General features: G+C 56.4%; 3 protein-coding genes across 20 annotated transcripts in view; 2 read left to right on the top strand and 1 right to left on the bottom strand.

Annotated features, from left to right (window-relative positions):
- Window positions 1–4,955, top strand: part of STYXL1 (serine/threonine/tyrosine interacting like 1) — a 32,693-nt gene extending 27,738 nt beyond the window's left edge. For all 14 annotated transcript variants that reach the window (XM_061401953.1, XM_061401950.1, XM_061401948.1 and 11 more), the window contains one exon: window positions 4,719–4,955. In XM_061401953.1, coding sequence (XP_061257937.1) covers window positions 4,719–4,850 — 132 coding nt within the window. In that variant the 3' untranslated portion in view covers window positions 4,851–4,955. The remainder of the gene's footprint in view (window positions 1–4,718) is intronic.
- Window positions 4,956–8,210: 3,255 nt separating this feature from the next.
- TMEM120A (transmembrane protein 120A) lies at window positions 8,211–13,734 on the top strand. 2 transcript variants are annotated; one of them, XM_061401946.1, is made up of 12 exons: window positions 8,214–8,400; window positions 10,059–10,177; window positions 10,390–10,506; window positions 11,874–11,933; window positions 12,123–12,218; window positions 12,300–12,389; window positions 12,584–12,649; window positions 12,751–12,812; window positions 12,920–13,012; window positions 13,105–13,169; window positions 13,246–13,314; window positions 13,392–13,734. In XM_061401946.1, exons 1-12 carry the CDS (start codon window positions 8,320–8,322, stop codon window positions 13,503–13,505), a joined length of 1,032 nt encoding a protein of 343 aa, XP_061257930.1. In that variant the 5' UTR covers window positions 8,214–8,319; the 3' UTR covers window positions 13,506–13,734. The 2 variants fall into 2 exon arrangements, with proteins under 2 accessions (XP_061257931.1, XP_061257930.1); XM_061401947.1 differs by lacking the exon at window positions 12,123–12,218 and having other exon boundaries at window positions 8,211–8,400.
- Window positions 13,735–13,885: 151 nt separating this feature from the next.
- Window positions 13,886–16,986, bottom strand: part of LOC133238627 (NADPH--cytochrome P450 reductase) — a 54,337-nt gene continuing 51,236 nt past the window's right edge. For all 4 annotated transcript variants that reach the window (XM_061401943.1, XM_061401944.1, XM_061401942.1 and 1 more), the window contains 6 exons: window positions 16,268–16,449; window positions 16,003–16,152; window positions 15,436–15,706; window positions 15,212–15,357; window positions 15,049–15,134; window positions 13,886–14,377 (listed from right to left, as the gene is read on the bottom strand). In XM_061401943.1, coding sequence (XP_061257927.1) covers window positions 14,233–14,377; window positions 15,049–15,134; window positions 15,212–15,357; window positions 15,436–15,706; window positions 16,003–16,152; window positions 16,268–16,449 — 980 coding nt within the window. In that variant the 3' untranslated portion in view covers window positions 13,886–14,232. The remainder of the gene's footprint in view (window positions 14,378–15,048; window positions 15,135–15,211; window positions 15,358–15,435; window positions 15,707–16,002; window positions 16,153–16,267; window positions 16,450–16,986) is intronic.

Here is a 16,986-nt window from a genome sequence, read left to right as displayed (position 1 = left end):
TATGTTTTCTTCTAGGAGTTTAATGGTTTCAGGTCTTCTATTCGAGCCTTTAATCCACTTTGAATTGACTTTTGTGTATGGTGTAAGATAGTGGTCCCATTTCATTCTTTTTTTTTCCCTTTGGCTGCATGGCTTGTAGGATCTTAGTTCCCTGACCAGGGATTGAACTTGGGCCCCCGGCAATGGAAGCAAAGAGTCCTAACCACTGGACTGCAAGGGAATTCCCACCAGTTTCATTCTTTTGCATGTGGCTGTCCAGTTTTCCAGCACTACTTATTGAAGAGACCAGTCTTTCATCATTGTATATTATTAGCTTCTTTATCCTAAATTGACCATATATGTATGGGCTTATTTCTGGGGTTTCTCTTCTGATCCACTGATATATGCGTCTATATTTTATGCCAATACCATACTGTTTTTTTTACTATAGCTTTGCAATATAGTTTGAAACCAGGAAGTATGATGCCTCCAGCTTTGTTCTTCTTCCTCAGGATTGCCCTGGCTATTTGAAGTCTTGTTCCATACAAATTTTAGGATTGTTTGTTCTATTTCTCTGAAAGATACCATTGGGATTTTGATAGGGTTTGTGTTCAGTTTGTAGATTGCTTTGGGGGGTATGGATATTCTAACAGTATTCCTCCAATCCATGAGCATGGGATATCTTTCTGTTTACTGGTGTCTTTAATTTCTTTCATCATTGTCATAGTTTTCAGTGTACAAGTTGTTCATCTCCTTGGTTAAATTTATTTCTAGGTATTTTACCCTTTTGACACAATTGGAAGTATTTTCTTAATTTCTCTTTCTGATGGTTTTTTATCAGCATGTTGAAACATAGCTGATTTTTGTATATTGATTTTGTATCCTATAACTTTGCTGCTTTGTTTATTCATTCTAACAGTGTCTTTGTGAAGTCTTTGGGGTTTTTATATATAATATGTTGTATGCCAAGAGAGACAGTTTTGCTTCTCCCTTTCCAATTTAGATGTCTTTTTCTTACTCTGTCTAGGACTTGCAAAACTATGTTGAATAAACGTGGTAAGAGTAGGCATCCTTGTCTTGTTTCTGATCTTAGAGAAAAGCTTTCAGCTTTTCACTGTTGAGTATGATGTTAGCTGTCAGCTTGTAATGTGTGGTCTTTATTATGTTGAGGTACATCCCCTTGATACACACATTTTTGAGAGTTTTTTTTTTAAGAGGCAAATGCAAACTATGTGAACATGCTTTTTATTACCAGGTTCTCCAGATATGTTAACACATGGTTACCATTTGTACAACTTTGCCCTGGGCCATCTGGCTTCTAAAAGGTTAATTTTGGGCCCTGTGGCAGATTAGGGATTCCAGTTCCCCAAGTCTACTCTTCATACCAGAACAGCACTCATCTCCCTACTTGTGATGAGAACACCTTATTCTGTCTTCTCCCACCTTCCTCATATTTTCTCAACATTTCCCCTTAGTAACTTCTGCCACAAAGCCTTCCACTCTGCTTTGAAGCCCACTCACTCACTGACTCCCCACTACCCAACCTTCTGGAAGCTTCTTCCTTTCTTCCACCCCCTGCTCATTTTGATCCCTGTTCCTACGAATTTTATTCTTTTGATGCTAGCATAAGTGAAATTTTCCTAACTTCCTTTTCAGATTGTTCATTGTTAGATACACAACTGATTTTGTATCCTGCGACTTTGTTACATCCTAACAGTTCTAGTTTTTTTTTTTTTTTTTTATTTACTCTTTAAGGTTTTCTACATATGAGATCCTTAAGTTCATATCAGCTGCAAACAGCTGCAAAACTTCATATTTTCCAATTTGGACGCCTTTTCTTTTCTTTTTTCCTAATTGCCCCAGCGAGGACTTCCAGTACAATGTTGAGTAGAAGTGGTGCAAGTGGGCATCCTTACCTTGTTCCCCTTAGTCTCACAGGAAAAGCTTTCAGTCTTTGACCACTGAGTATGATGTGAACTGTTTAATACGTGACCTTTGTTATGTTGAGATAGTTTCCTTCTGTTCCACAGTCTGCTGAGGCACCACTTTTTCCTCTTTCCTCCATCAGATGGAGACGAGCTGATGACCTTCCTTCATGTGATAACCTTTTCTGTATTTGGGGATGGGCACGTGAATGAATTTGTTTTCCTTCTTCAGTTTTCCTTCTTCAGAGAATTTGCCCAAGTTCTCTTCCTCTTGCCATTCATGTACCCACTTCCGATGCAAACCTTTGTTTTTATTTATTTATATTCTCTCTGCAAAAAGCAAAGGAGAAAAGGAAAGATATAAACATCTGAATGCAGAGTTCCAAAGAATAGCAAGAAGAGATAAGAAAGCCTTCTTCAGAGATCAATGCAAAGAAATAGAGGAAAACAACAGAATGGGAAAGACTAGAGATCTCTTCAAGAAAATCAGAGATACCAAAGGAATATTTCATGCAAAGATGGGCTCAATAAAGGACAGAAATGGTATGGACCTAACAGAAGCAGAAGATATTAAGAAGAGATGGCAAGAATACACAGAAGAACTGTATAAAAAAGATCTTCACGACCCAGATAATCACGATGCTGTGATCACTCACCTAGAGCCAGACATCCTGGAATGTGAAGTCAAGTGGGCCTTAGAAAGCATCACTACGAACAAAGCTAGTGGAGGTGATAGAATTCCAGTTGAGCTATTCCAAATCCTAAAAGATGATGCTGTGAAAGTGCTATACTCAATATGCCAGCAAATTTGGAAAACTCAGCAGTGGCCACAGGACTGGAAAAGGTCAGTTTTCATTCCAATCCCAAAGAAAGGCAATGCCAAAGAATGCTCAAACTACCGCACAATTGCACTCATCTCACACGCTAGTAAAGTAATGCTCAAAATTCTCCAAGCCAGGCTTCAGCAACATGTGAACGTGAACTTCCTGATGTTCAAGCTGGTTTTAGAAAAGGCAGAGGAACCAAAGATCAAATTGCCAACATCCTCTGGATCATGGAAAAAGCAAGAGAGTTCCAGAAAAACATCTATTTCTGCTTTATTGACTATCCCAAAGTCTTTGACTGTGTGGATCACAATAAACTGTGGAAAATTCTGAAAGAGATGGAAATACCAGACCACCTGACCTGCCTCTTGAGAAATCTGTATGCAGGTCAGGAAGCAACAGTTAGAACTGGCCATGGAACAACAGACTGGTTCCAAATAGGAAAAGGAGTACATCAAGGCTGTATATTGTCACCCTGTTTGTTTAACTTATATGCAGAGTACATCATGAGAAACGCTGGACTGGAAGAAACACAAGCCGGAATCAAGATTGCCGGGAGAAACATCAATAACCTCAGATATGCAGATGACACCACCCTTATGGCAGAAAGTGAAGAGGAACTAAAAAACCTCTTGATGAAGGTGAAAGTGGAGAGTGAAAAAGTTGGCTTAAAGCTCAACATTCAGAAAACGAAGATCATGGCATCTGGTCCCATCACTTCATGGGAAATAGATGGGGAAACAGTGGAAACAGTGTCAGACTTTATTTTTCTGGGCTCCAAAATCACTGCAGATGGTGACTGCAGCCATGAAATTAGAAGACGCTCACTCCTTGGAAGGAAAGTTATGACCAACCTAGATAGCATATTGAAAAGCAGAGACATTACTTTGCCAACAAAGGTCCATCTAGTCAAGGCTATGGTTTTTCCTGTGGTCACGTATGGATGTGAGAGTTGGACTGTGAAGAAAGCTGAGCGCCAGTGAATTGATGCTTTTGAACTGTGGTCCTAGGGAAGAATCTTGCAAGTCCCTTGGACTGCAAGGAGATCGAGCCAGTCCATCCTAAAGGAGATCAGTCCTGGGTGTTCATTGGAAGGACTGATGCTGAGACTGAAACTCCAATACTTTGGCCACCTGATGCAAAGAGTTGACTCATTGGAAAAGACCCTGATGCTGGGAGGGATTGAGGGCAGGAGGAGAAGGGGACAACAGAGGATGAGATGGCTGGATGGCATCACTGACTCGATGGACGTGAGTCTGGGTGAACTCCGGGAGTTGGTGATGGACAGGGAGGCCTGGCGTGCTGCGATTCATGGGGTCGCAAAGAGTCAGACACGGCTGAGCGACTGATCTGATCTGATTCTTTCTGGCCGTGCTGGATCTTTGTTGCTACCTGAGGGCCTTCTCTACATGTGGCAAGTGGGGCTCATTCTTGGCTGTGGTGCATGGGTGGGCTTCTCACCACGGGGGCTTCTTATGTTGCTGCAGATGGGCTCTGGGGCACACAGGCTTCAGTAGCTGTGGTGCACTGGCTTTGTTGCTTTGAGGCATGTGGAATCTTCTGGGACCAGAGGTCAAACCCGTGTCCCTGCCTTGGCAGGAGGATTCTTAACTACTGGACCACCAGGGAAATCCAGTGCAAATCTTTTTGAGGCAGCGCTGAGTGGCAGGCATGGGCATGGTGCTTCCTCGTCCACAGTAGGTTTCCCATGTTTTCTCAGCCTTCACAGGAGCCACCTGACAGAAGAGTGACTTCTGTCTCTGTGTTCAGTAGCAGAGGTGCAGAGGGGCTTGCCCAAGGCAGAGCCAGCTCTTTGACTCCTTCACCCTAGTCTGTTAACCGCAGGCTGCTGCTGTTTCTTTGTCCTGCCCTTAAGCTCTGCTGCTGGCCCCTGGGCAAGTGTCTCTTGTCCCCCCTGAGCTGGCTCTCTTCAAGGTGGAAGGGGCCCAGTTCCAACCCTGAAGTCTGCTTTTCTCTCCTCGGTTCACAGAAGTCCTGGGCCTACCTCAAGAAGTGTAAAAACTACATGCGTCCAAATCGCGCTTTGGTGGCTCAGCTGTCAGAGTGGGAGAAGGTTGTCCTCGGAGACATCGTCACGGACATCCAGAATCCACCCTACTGATTCTGTGGTCCAGCTATGGGGCCAGAAGAACCTGACTTGGGGGCTTTTTGTGGGTAGTGGGCCAGGGTGTGTAACCGAGGAATAAGAAGGCCTTTGCTGCCTGGAGCCTCGTGCCAGCCTCCTGCCGTGGTTCTTCCCGGGTTCCTCATTGGTGCCACATAGCAGGTGTTCACACTCAGCAAGAACCCATCCCTTGGGTGTCTGGATCACGCCCACTGCACTCCCGAGGCTGCCTTGGGAGGAGCATCTGGCTGCCAGAGCACCTGCCCCTCCTGTCTCCCATAATGTGGTCCCTTGGGAGGCTGCCCCAGGGGAGCTCCAAGTCTTCCTCCAGCCTCGTGTTGCTCCACAGGGGATGTCAAAATGCCCACCAACCGGCGGAGATCCCCAGCCCCTGAGATGCCAAGCCCAGCCTTGGCTCAGGTGCTAGGCTTCATAGCTTTGAGAGACTCGTGGCACAAGGGCATCTCCTTGCCTCATCTCCAGCACTCCTCGGTGCTCCCACTGGTCCATTGCTTGTGCGCTGGATCTTTCCTTTTGTTGCTCCCCACTCATTTTTGCCTGGCTGTGTTCACCATGAAGAGAGTCCCACCCTCCCATCCCCCACGCCAGTTCAGTTCAGTCGCTCAATCCTGTCCAACTCTTTGAGACTCTGTGGACTGCAACACGCCAGCTTTCTCTGTCCATCACCAACTCCCAGAGCTTGTTCAAACTCCTGTCCATTGAGTCGGTAAGGCCATCCAACCATCTCATCCTCTGTTGTTCCCTTCTCCTCCTGCCTTCAGTCCTTCCCAGCATCAGGGTCTTTTCAAATGAGTCAGTTCTTCGCATCAGGTGGCCAAAATATTATAACTTCAGCTTCAGCATCAGTCATTCCAGTGAATATTCAGGACTGATTTCCTTTAGGATTGACTGGTTGGATCTCCCTGTAGTCCAAGGGACTCTCAAGAGTTTTCTCCAACACCACAGTTCAAAAGCATCAGTTTTGTGCTCAGCTTTCTTTATAGTCCAACTCTCACATCCATACATGACTACTGGAAAAACCATAGCTTTGACTAGATGGACCTTTGTTGGCAAAGTAATCTCTCTGCTTTTTAATATGCTTTCTAGGTTGGTAATAGCTTTTCTTCCAAGGAGCAAGCATCTTTTAATTTCATAGCTGCAGTCACCATCTGCAGTGATTTTGAAGCCCCCCAAAATAAAGTCTCTCACTGTTTCCATTCCAACCCCGTGCCAGGGTTTCTAGAAATTCCTCAGGTCTTAAAGGGAGTTTTCCTCAGAAATGTGCTTCTAAGTGAGGGCAGCAGCACCCACCGAAAAAGCCTGGAGTCAAGGGACCAGGGGACTGATGGAGAATTTTAACATGTCTGTCCACGGTCGTTCAGCAAATGTTTCCACCACCTGGACAGGGTCAAGGCATACAGGTGAACGCTATGTTGCCTGCTAGGACTCTACAGAGGGTTGGAGGAGCGCCCCCGCACCCCCTCCCCACTCCACCCCAACAGAAGCCTATGCCCTCAAGCAGTGGCTTTTTGCCCAGGGGTAACTCACATGCTAGTAAAGTAATGCTCAAAATTCTCCAAGCCAGGCTTCAGCAATACGTGAACCATGAAATTCCTGATGTTCAAGCTGGTTTTAGAAAAGGCAGACGAACCAGAGATCAAATTGCCAACATCCGCTGGATCATGGAAAAAGCAAGAGAGTTCCAGAAAAACATCTATTTCTGCTTTATTGACTATGCCAAAGCTTTTGACTGTGTGCATCACAATAAACTGTGGAAAATTCTGAAAGAGATGGGAGTACCAGACCACCTGACCTGCTTCTTGAGAAATTTGTATGCAGGTCAGGAAGCAACAGTTAGAACTGGACATGGAACAACAGACTGGTTCCAAATAGGAAAAGGAGTATGTCAAGGCTGTATATTGTCACCCTGTTTGTTTAACTTACATGCAGAGTACATCATGAGAAACGCTGGGCTGGAAGAAGCACAAGCTGAAATCAAGATTGCCGGGAGAAATATCAATAACCTCAGATATGCAGATGACACCACCCTTATGGCAGAAAATGAAGAGGAACTAAAAAGCCTCTTGACGAAAGTAAAAGTGGAGAGTGAAAAAGTTGGCTTAAAACTCAACATTCAGAAAACGAAGATCATGGCATCTGGTCCCATCACTTCATGGGAAATAGATGGGGAAACAGTGGAAACAGTGTCAGACTTTATTTTTCTGGGCTCCAAAATCACTGCAGATGGTGACTGCAGCCATGAAATTAAAAGACACTCCTTGGAAGGAAGGTTATGACCAACCTAGATAGCATATGGAAAAGCAGAGACATTACTTTGCCAACAAAGGTCCATCTAGTAAAGGCTATGGTTTTTCCAGTGGTCATGTATGGATGTGAGAGTTGGACTGTGAAGAAAGCTGAGCGCCGAAGAATTGATGCTTTTGAACTGTGGTGTTGGAGAAGACTCTTGAGAGTCCCTTGGACTGCAAGGAGATCCCACCAGTCCATTCTGAAGGAGATCAGCCCTGGGATTTCTTTGGAAGGAATGATGCTGAAGCTGAAACTCCAGTACTTTGGCCACCTCATGCTAAGAGTTGATTCATTGGAAAAGACTGTGATGCTGGGAGGGATTGGGGGCAGGAGGAGAAGGGGACGACAGAAGATGAGATGGCTGGATGGCATCACTGACTCGATGGACATGAGTCTGAGTGAACTCCGGGAGTTGGTGATGGACAGGGAGGCCTGGCGTACTGGGATTCATGGGGTCGCGAAGAGTCGGACACGAATGAGCGACTGAACTGAACTGAAGGGCTTTTCAGGCAGTATAGGCTTTAGTGAGCACTTGAACTGGAGCGGAGCCTGGGATGGCTGCAGATCTGTGGCTTAGGCACCTCCTGGTAAGCAGGGCAGAGACACCGGCAAGTTTTCAGCAGGGACACGATAGGGATTGGTTTTAGGCAGGGTAGCCTGGTGTCTGTGTGAAGGGGCAGTAGCGGTGAACCTGGAGACAGGGAGACATAAAGAGGTCCTCGTAAAAATCCAAGCAAGAGAAGAGGCTCAGAATTGCCTCCCTGCCAAAGAGCAGCTTCCCCAGGCGGAAAGTGTTTGAGGCAGGATGCCCCCTCCCTGGGCCTTGGTTTACTCCCAGAGTGACCGGCAGGGACACTGCTGGCAGGACCACGCAATTGGCATCCCGCGTAGAGCCGCCCTCCACGCTAGAGCGGCCAGGCCAGCGGCTCTCGGACCCTGTGGCCCCGCCCCAGCCCCAGCCCGGCCCCGGATTGGCTCTGGCGGGGGGCGGGGCCAGCGGGCTCGCGGCCCCAGGCTTTTCCCCATTGGTGGTAGCGGCGGCGCGAGCCCGGAAGCGGACGGGGGCGGAGGCGGCGGAGGCGGAGGTGCCTCGGGCCGGCCGGGGTTGCGGTGCTGTCCTCGGCTCTTGGCTCCTCCGGCCCGCGGCCCGGCCGCAATGCATCCCCCGCCTCCGGGCCCGCTGGGCGACTGCCTGCGGGACTGGGAGGAGCTGCAGCAGGACTTCCACGGCATCCAGGTGAGCGCCAAGGCGGGCTCCCATTGGTTCCGAGCCATGTCTGTCTGGCTCGGAGTCAAGGGTCGGGTAGCCCCGGGTCGGGCTGCGGAAAGCTCGGGGTCAGGGTGGGGGACCCTGGTGTTGCTCCCGACGGCGGCGAGGCCCTGGGTCCCGGTGTCCCCGGTTGGACCCTCCTTTCGGCCTCAAATCTATGTCCGGCGGTGGTATCTTTCGCCCGCGCAGTCGCCGCGACACCGGAGTGACCCTACTGACCAGGGCAGACCTCCGGTCTCTCGTGAAGATCTCGGAAAGAGGCCCCGACTCCGACCTAGTCCCCTCCCAGGAGAGTCCGAGCTAACCAGGGCCAGTCTTGGGTCAATCACTGAGCAAACGCGCCGTGGGCGCTGGCCGGGCCGGCCTTCCCCTCCCTCGGGCCGGGCGGTCTGGGCTGAATGTGGCTGGGGAGCAGGACGGGAGGCCGCGTGGCCTCGGTCCGGAGAAGTGGGATTTAGGTGAAGTCCCTGGATGGGGGCGAGGCCGGTCCTGGGTGCAGGACAGCTTCCAACCACACAGGACCACGTGGCTGCTGCAGAGAGTGAGGGGAAAGTGGGTGGGCGGGGCCCAGCCAAGAGACTTATGGGTCTGACAGGGGTGGGAGTCTCTCTGAGACCAGTGGAAGCCTGGCATAGCGGGGGTGGGTATTGTCTGGATCTGGCTGCTATGGGCCGCTGTGCTGTTCTGTGGACAGGCGGACAGGGGAGTGTGGTGGCTGGGGGTAGGCCGAGGTGGCCCCTCCTTGAGCGTGAGAAACAAACCCTAGCCAGGGTAGAGCCCAGGCCAGCTGGGCACTTGATCAGGCCTGTGCCTCTCTTGGACTGGTGCCAGCCCTTTCCTGTCCACATTGAGCCAGACTGCCCCCTGGCCTGTCCTGGCCAAGCCGCTATCATTCGTGCGTCTCCCCAGGGCCCTGAGCAGGGCAGACCCAGGCTCCCGAGCCTGGGCACCACTGTCCTGGCCTCAGCCCCTGCCTGACCTTCCTCACACTGCCCCTTGCCCCCCATCTCCAGGCTGCTCCTCGAGACTCACCCCAGGGGGCAAAGTGCTCTGGGAAGCCCTGGGCCAAAGGTGCTGGGGGGAAGGGTAGAGGAATGGTCTAACAACAAAAGGCCCAAGGGCTGAAGCCTGGTGACCTTTAACCCGGGAGGAAGATGCTGGGAGTGCCAGAGCAGCAGTTATCTTGGACAACTTCAGCTTCCCTCTCCCTTGCAGGCTGTCTGGACGGGAGGCTCTGAGAAGGCCATGGATGGCTTTAGGCTGCCTGCTTGGTCCAGACTGTGGACCCGTGTGGGCTTAGAATGCAGACTCAGGATGGGCAGAGAGGGGTGCGAGCAACTAGTAGATGGGCTGAGACTAAGAAAACGTTCCGAGAACGTGTCTGTTTCTGGGGGCTAGGTGCTGGGGGGGCTCCTGGGTTTGCCAGAAGAGCCCCGTCTCCTTGCCTGCCTTGGAGAGAGAGGACCCTCGGGGCATTCCTGAGGCTGGCTCAGCTGGCTGCCTCCTTTCCTGCTGAGACCCTCCTGGGGAAGCCCTGGGCGAATCCGTGCCCCACCCCCTTCCCAGCAGGCTCTGGCTTGGGGGTCCCCTAGCCAGCCTGAGCCTTCCCCCTCCCTGGTCCCCAGGAGACCCACCGGCTGTACCGCCTGAAGCTGGAGGAGCTGACCAAGCTGCAGAACAGCTGTACTAGCTCCATCACTCGGCAGAAGAAGAGGCTCCAGGAGCTGGCCCTTGTCCTGAGGAAGTTAGGACCTGTCCCCCTACATGCTCCCCGCCCTCCCTTCTCATACCCCTGGCTGTGGACCGGGGGTGGGTGTTGGGCCTGATGGGGTAGGGAGCTGGCGCTGACTCCGAGGTGCCCCTGGGCACGGCTTCTCCCCTCTCTGGGCTGCGTCTGCTCCCCTGCCTCCCAGGGGTCGGGTGTTCTGACTCTGGCTTCTGCGGCCCCACCTGCAGATGCAAACCCTCCCTCCCGTCAGAGGCCGAGGAAGCCGCGCAGGAGTTGGAAAACCAGATCAAGGAGCGACAGGGCCTCTTTTTCGATATGGAGGCCTACTTGCCCAAGAAGAATGGGTGAGCCACCCCTCCCCCAAGCTCGGCTCACAGCCCTGTCTCCCTCTGCTTGGTTTCCTGGACCCAAGGGGGCCGTCAGACCCGGTCATCCCTCAGGGACAGCCTCAGTGACTGTGACAGCTCACTGTGATGATGGGTGCTTTGTGCGGGACATACAGAGAATCGGGGAGAGCACAGACAGGGGTGCCTCACCGCTTGGGAGGCCGGAGACAGCCTCTTGGGGTAGGTGACCCCTGGGCTGCGTCATGAAGGATAGAGGAGGTGGCCGGCCAGACCTGGCGAGGTGCAAACAGCAGGTGTCATGTCCAGAGCATAGGGTAGGAGGCGAAAGGTTGCAGAGAGACCAGCTCAGGAGCCAGCCTGTGGTGCTCCCCTCTGGCCCAGTGGGCAGGAGAGAGCGACAGCTCAGTTATGCATTTAGATCAGCCGCCGTCACAGCAGAGGACGCGGCAGAACCGGGGCTCGGGGAAAACAGTCCAGCAGAGAGACTGCGGGGAGAAAGCCTGTCCCAGAAGGCAGGGGAGGGAGTGGGCCGCAGCCTGAGATCAGATGGCCCCCCCGGGGGCACGGTGGGGGCCGGACAGAGGTAACACTGAAGGGGAATGTTTCCTGGAAGTCCCGGTGACCTTGGAGAGAACCGCTTCCAGGAGGTGGGGCTGGAAAGGTGATATTGGGGATGACAGAGAGCCGAGGAGACAGCCAGGTTTAGGCCACGCTTGTGAAGCTTGGAGGTGAGTGGAAGGAGAAACCAGTGCCTGGAAACCAGTAACTAGAGCTCGTCGTGAGGGTTAAGGGGTCCTTCTGTTTGGGTGTGCGAGTTTGTACACAGGAAGGGCTTGAGCATCTCTACCTGCTCAGTGATGGAGCCTGCAGAGGGTGAGACCCAGGAGGGGTGCAGTGTGCACTGGAGGGAAGTCCCTGGGGCTGTGGGAAGGGGTGGTCTGGGAGGAGGGGCGTCCAGAGAGGAGGGTGGGGAGGCAGCAGGGATAATGTCACCTGCCTGAAGGTGACAGGGTGGAGGGTTTGGGGGAGGGTTGGCCAGGGCGCCACTGGGAATGGGAGAGGGAGGAGCTTGCAGCGAGGCGGAGAGGCAGCCTGGCCTCCAGTCCCAGTCCCCGCTGTGCCCTGTAACCTCTCCGCGGCCTCAGGCTGGTCCCTGAACCACCGTGAGCCCGGGCCTCGGGCTTGCGTGTGAACAGGAGCCCATACGGGTGCCGCTGCTCAGTACACGGCTGTGACTCTCAGATGAGAGGAGCTTGGATGGGGTGGGTGATGGCACCCTTCGGGGTTGGCAGGAGGTCACGGTGGGGTCGCGGGTGTGGGTGGCTGCAGTGGGCTTGGGGCTGAAGGCTACTCTCCTTCCCCAGGTTGTATCTGAGCCTGGTTCTGGGCAACGTCAACGTGACACTCCTGAGCAAGCAGGCTAAGTAATTTGTGGTCGCCACACTCCTCCCCCTGCAACCTCCCGCCCTGGGGCCCTTTCCAGCCTGCCCCAGCCTCCCTGGCTGAGCCTGGGGCTCGGGGGCCACTGCCCGATGGCACCCCAGGCAGCCCATCGGGAGGCCTGGCGGGGCCCCGCCAGCACCCCAGCCTGTCCCACGAGTGTGTCCCCCCAGGTTTGCCTACAAAGACGAGTACGAGAAGTTCAAGCTCTACCTCACCATCATCCTCATTCTCATCTCCTTCACCTGCCGCTTCCTCCTCAACTCCAGGTGGGTGTCCTGTGGGGGCGGGGCTGGCTTCCCGGACCCTCTCCAGGCACCAGCACCCACCCTCCGCACCCCTGCCCACAGGGTGACAGACGCTGCCTTCAACTTCCTGCTGGTCTGGTATTACTGCACCCTGACCATCCGTGAGAGCATCCTCATCAACAACGGCTCCCGGTGGGCGAGGGCGGGGCCCCGCCCCCAGGGTGGGAGGGCGCCCCTGGAGCTGCCCTGCAAAGTGGGGGCAGTGGGGGAGCCATGGCTGAGAAGCAGGGGGTACTGGCTCCTTCCCACTGCAGCCCCGCTTCCTGCCCCCCGAGCCCTGATCCTGGGGCTGAGGGGACAGGGGTGACGGCGGCTCCCTCACGCAGGATCAAAGGCTGGTGGGTCTTCCATCACTACGTGTCCACGTTCCTGTCAGGAGTCATGCTGACATGGTGAGCGGGTCGGCTTGGTCCCCGGGCCTCGGGGGAGCGAGGGGCAGGGAGAAGGGGGGCATCCCTGAGCCCCTACCCTGCCCTCTGCTCTCTGCTCTCAGGCCCGACGGCCTCATGTACCAGAAGTTCCGGAACCAGTTCCTGTCCTTCTCCATGTACCAGAGTGAGTGTCTCTGAGGTCCCAGCTCTGCTTAGGACTCGTCCCCAAGGAAGGGCAGGCCCGGGCTTGGGGCTGCGGCCCAGTCCTGATGCCCCGCCCCCCCTCGCCAGGTTTCGTGCAGTTCCTCCAGTATTACTACCAGAGCGGCTGTCTGTACCGCCTGCGTGCCCTGGGCGAGCGGCACACCATGGACCTCACTGTGGGTGAGTCGGACGAGGCTGCCCTACCCTGCCGTCCTTGCCTCTGGCCCGGGCTCTGAGTGACGGGTCCTCTCTGCCCCGCTGTGCCCCTGCAGAGGGCTTCCAGTCCTGGATGTGGCGGGGCCTCACGTTCCTGCTGCCCTTCCTCTTTTTCGGACACGTAAGTTGTACCCGAGCCCCCGTCCACCTGGCTGTCTCGAGCAGGGACCGTGTGTTAAGAGCCCCCTCCCTCCCAGTTCTGGCAGCTTTTTAACGCGCTGACGTTGTTCAACCTGGCCCGGGACCCCGAGTGCAAGGAGTGGCAGGTGAGCCGGGCCCCCGCCTGGGGAGGATGCAGGAAGGGCTGGCCCGGCTCCCATCCTGACCCCGATTGCTCCCCCAGGTGCTCATGTGCGGCTTCCCCTTCCTCCTCCTCTTCCTTGGCAATTTCTTCACCACCCTGCGGGTCGTGCACCAGAAATTCCACAACCAGCTGCATGGGAGCAAGAAAGAATGAGGCTGGGCCCTCCCTGCCCAACAGCACCCCCGGCCCGGAATGGGCTTCTGAACCTCTGTGTGGAGGGGGTGGGGGCTCCCGGTGTCCGAGAGGGTCTCATCTGCCCTCCCCTGGGTTTTGTGGGCTCTGTGGGCCCTGAAGGCGTTGCTGGAGAGGAGGACCTGGGCCTGTGTCCCCGCCCCTGGGAGCTGGGCACCAGTGGCCTGAATAAAGGAAGACAGCTCAGAGAGCCTGTGTGTGTGTGCTCCTGCGGGTGAGATGGGCTTGGGGGGCCTGTCCCGCCACCACTCGGGACCTGGGGGCCCCCGAGGTGTCTCTGGGGTCTGAGCTAAGGAGACCCAGGTGGAGGCCTCAGATCTGTGCAAGTACTGCCGGGCAAATACAGAAAACAGAACTTTATTCCAAGGGCCAGAGGTTATTTAAAATTATTTACACTCATCGAAAATCACAGGAAGGGGCCAGGCCTCATCAGCTGAGAGGCGGACCCCTGTGTTCAGCCACTGAGGGTCCCGAGGCACTCACACACCTCAGCCTGTGACCCTCGGCCGCGCCCCCTGGGCTGACTGGAGGGCACGGCTTGGGCTGGGAGCAGCCTCTGTCCTGGGCCTGCCTCCGGGGCCACACCCGGCAGAGCCACCCAGGAGACCCAGCAGAAGGGAGTGAGGCGCGAGATTACATGATGGGGAGGAAAGTCTGTAGGGCATGAGCGGCGGAGCAGGGGGGCGGCCTAGCTCCATACGTCCAGGGAGTAGCGGCCCTTGGTCATCAGCTTCTTGACATAGTCCACGGCCTGGGCGTGCTCCATGGCCCCCTGCTCGGCCACGATGTCGTAGAAGGTGTTCTGCACGTCCCTCGCCATGTTCCGAGCGTCCCTGCGCGCAGAAGGGAGGCGGCACTGGGGGAGGGCCCTCCACGGGCAGGCCAGCCCCCAACCCCGGCCTCTGCTGCACGCACCACCCCTCGTCTGCTCCACCCACCCCCCGCCCCACTCACACCCCCCACTCACCCCCCGCCTCTGCCCCCCTCACCCCCTCCTGCCCCACTCACCTCCCCTCCTGCCCCTCTCACCCCCCATCTCTGCCCCCCTCACCCCTCTTCTGCCCCCCATCACCCCCGGCCTCCCTCACCCCATGTCTCTGCCCCCCACCCCCTCCTGCCCCCTCACTCCCCTGCCCCCGTCACCCCCTCCTCTGCCCCCTCACCCCCCCACTCACCCCCAATCCACCCCACTCACCCCCTCCTCTGCCCCACTCACCCCTCCTGCCCCCCACCCCCTCCTCTGCCCCCTCACCCCCCCATCCGCCCCACTCACCCCCCCATCCGCCCCACTCACCCCTCCTGCCCCCACACCCCCTCCTCTGCCCCCTCCCCCCCATCCGCCCCACTCACCCCCCCATCCGCCCCACTCACCCCCAATCCACCCCACTCACCCCCTCCTCTGCCCCACTCACCCCTCCTGCCCCCCACCCCCTCCTCTGCCCCCTCCCCCCCATCCGCCCCACTCACCCCTCCTGCCCCCCTCAGGCACCCACCCCCCACTCACCCGCACACGTAGATGTGGGCGCCCCCCTCGTGGATGAGTTTCCACAGGTGCTCCTTGTCCTTCTTGAGTAAGTGCTGCACGTATACCTGAGGGCGGGGGTGCCTGTGAGGGAGGCCGGTCGCCCCCTGCACCCCACCACCCCAGGGCCTGCCCCCGGCCTCACCTTCTGCGGCTGCTCCCGAGAGAAGGCCACGTTGAGCTGGGTGAGGGCGCCGTCCTTGTGGAAACCGGCCAGCTCCTCGCGGTACAGGTAGTCCTCGTCAGAGCGCCGGCAGCCGTAGTAGAGCAGCGTCTCGCCCACCTCCTTGCCTGGGGCGAGGGTGGCCAGGTGAGCGAGGGACCCAGGCCCGGCCCCCTGCCCGGAGCCCGCCCGGGCCACACACTCACCCTGCTGCCTCAGCCACGCCCGCTCCTGGATGAAGCCTATGAAGGGGGCGACCCCGGTGCCAGGGCCCACCATGATAACGGGCGTGGTGGCCTTGAAGGGCAAGCGGAACTGGGACTTGCGCACGTACATGGGCACCAGGGCCCGGCCACCGTTCTCCCCGGCCGGCTCCTTGGCCCGCAACCAGCTGGTGGCCACGCCCTTGTTGATGCGGCCCGTCTTGGTTTCATACTCCACGGCCACGGCACAGATGTGCACGGAGTTGGGGTGGACCTAGGGGTGTGCAGGGGTGAGCATGGCTGTGCCCGGGGTCCTTCCCTCCTGCCACCCACCCCGTCACGGGGTCCCTGCTCAGGGCCCCTTCCTGGCGGCCAGCCTGACTGGCTCTTGGCACCAGGGCTGGAGGGCAGGGTGCGATCTTACGGTCCAACCTTCTGGATACACAGCCCGGGAGTCTTGAGCAAAGTGCCCGCGGATATGGGGCAGAGCTGGGGCTGCGGCCCAGGGACCTGGGGCTCTCTGAGGAGCCAACATTGTCTTCTCTACGGGGGCGGGCCCGGAGCCCCCACCTTGGAGGATGAGGCGATGGAGTAGTAGCGGGCCTGGAGACGAGGCAGCAGCTCGCACAGGTGGTCGATGGGGGGCCGCAGGGACGGGTAGTCCTGCAGGATGGCCAGGATGTGCCGCCGAGCCTCCAGCACCCACCTCAGGTATAGCTCCTGGGAACACAGACGTGGGTAAGATGGCAAGCAGCCCAGGGGCCCAGGCAGCTCGGGGGATGGCCGGGCCGGGGAGCTGGCACTCTGGGTGCTCGGGCGCCGGGGGCAGGCCCACCTTGCCCTCGCCTGACGAGGAGGCCATCTTGCGCAGCTGCTCGTGCTCGGCGGGCTCCGAGGCGTACTGCGCCAGCTCGTAGAGCACGTTGGTGCGTGGCGGGTTGGTGATGTCCAGGTAGTAGGTGAGGGCCGTGCGGTAGGAGGTGGGGCAGGGGAAGGGGTGCTTCTTGTTGGACTCCTCTGCAAGGAGAGGGCAGCAGGGTTCGGGGTGAGGGGCCACCCCAGGGCTGGTGGGGTGCCACAGGGAAGGGGTGGGCCAAGCCTCGGTGGGCAGGAACCAAGACCAGCTCTCTTGGGGTCTTCCTTGGGTTTGGGGCAAGGCCTGAGGCGCCTGGCTGCTGGACAGCCAGTCTCATCAGAGGCAGGACGCTGCTGGGGGCGGCCTGTCACTGTCCCCATCCAGGACGGTCACTGCTCAGAGAGGGCGGCCAAGGGGGAGCCCCCCGGTGGGGCCTGCCTGCCTGCGGGTTGGACCTGATCCACCGTGGGGGCTCCAGGCTCTGATGGTGAGATGCCAATACCGGGCCTTCGGCTGTGATGACAGGGCCCCTCCAGCTCAGGTTTTATTCTTGGACACAAGCAGAGGCTGGTGCACGCCACACCCACATGCCAAGCTTTTGGGGTGGCATCTTGTACACTCAGGTGCTCCGCCAGCCCTTGCCGAGGGGCTTCCACTGCCACAGTCAACAGGCCGGCTTTCCTGACACCTCCCCACGG

Source organism: Bos javanicus, chromosome 25, assembly GCF_032452875.1.
Source record: "Bos javanicus breed banteng chromosome 25, ARS-OSU_banteng_1.0, whole genome shotgun sequence".
Taxonomy (NCBI): domain Eukaryota; kingdom Metazoa; phylum Chordata; class Mammalia; order Artiodactyla; family Bovidae; genus Bos; species Bos javanicus.
Note: the sequence above shows the minus strand (reverse complement) of the source record. Positions and strands in the feature narration are given on the sequence as shown.

Excerpts from the sequence above, each read along its gene's own strand:
- TMEM120A (XM_061401946.1), top strand. The coding sequence starts at position 8,320 with ATGCATCCCCCGCCTCCGGGCCCGCTGGGCGACTGCCTGCGGGACTGG. Across the intron at positions 8,401-10,058 it reads AGGACTTCCACGGCATCCAG|GAGACCCACCGGCTGTACCG; the intron begins GTGAGCGCCAAG and ends CCTGGTCCCCAG. Across the intron at positions 12,219-12,299 it reads CGCTTCCTCCTCAACTCCAG|GGTGACAGACGCTGCCTTCA; the intron begins GTGGGTGTCCTG and ends CCCTGCCCACAG.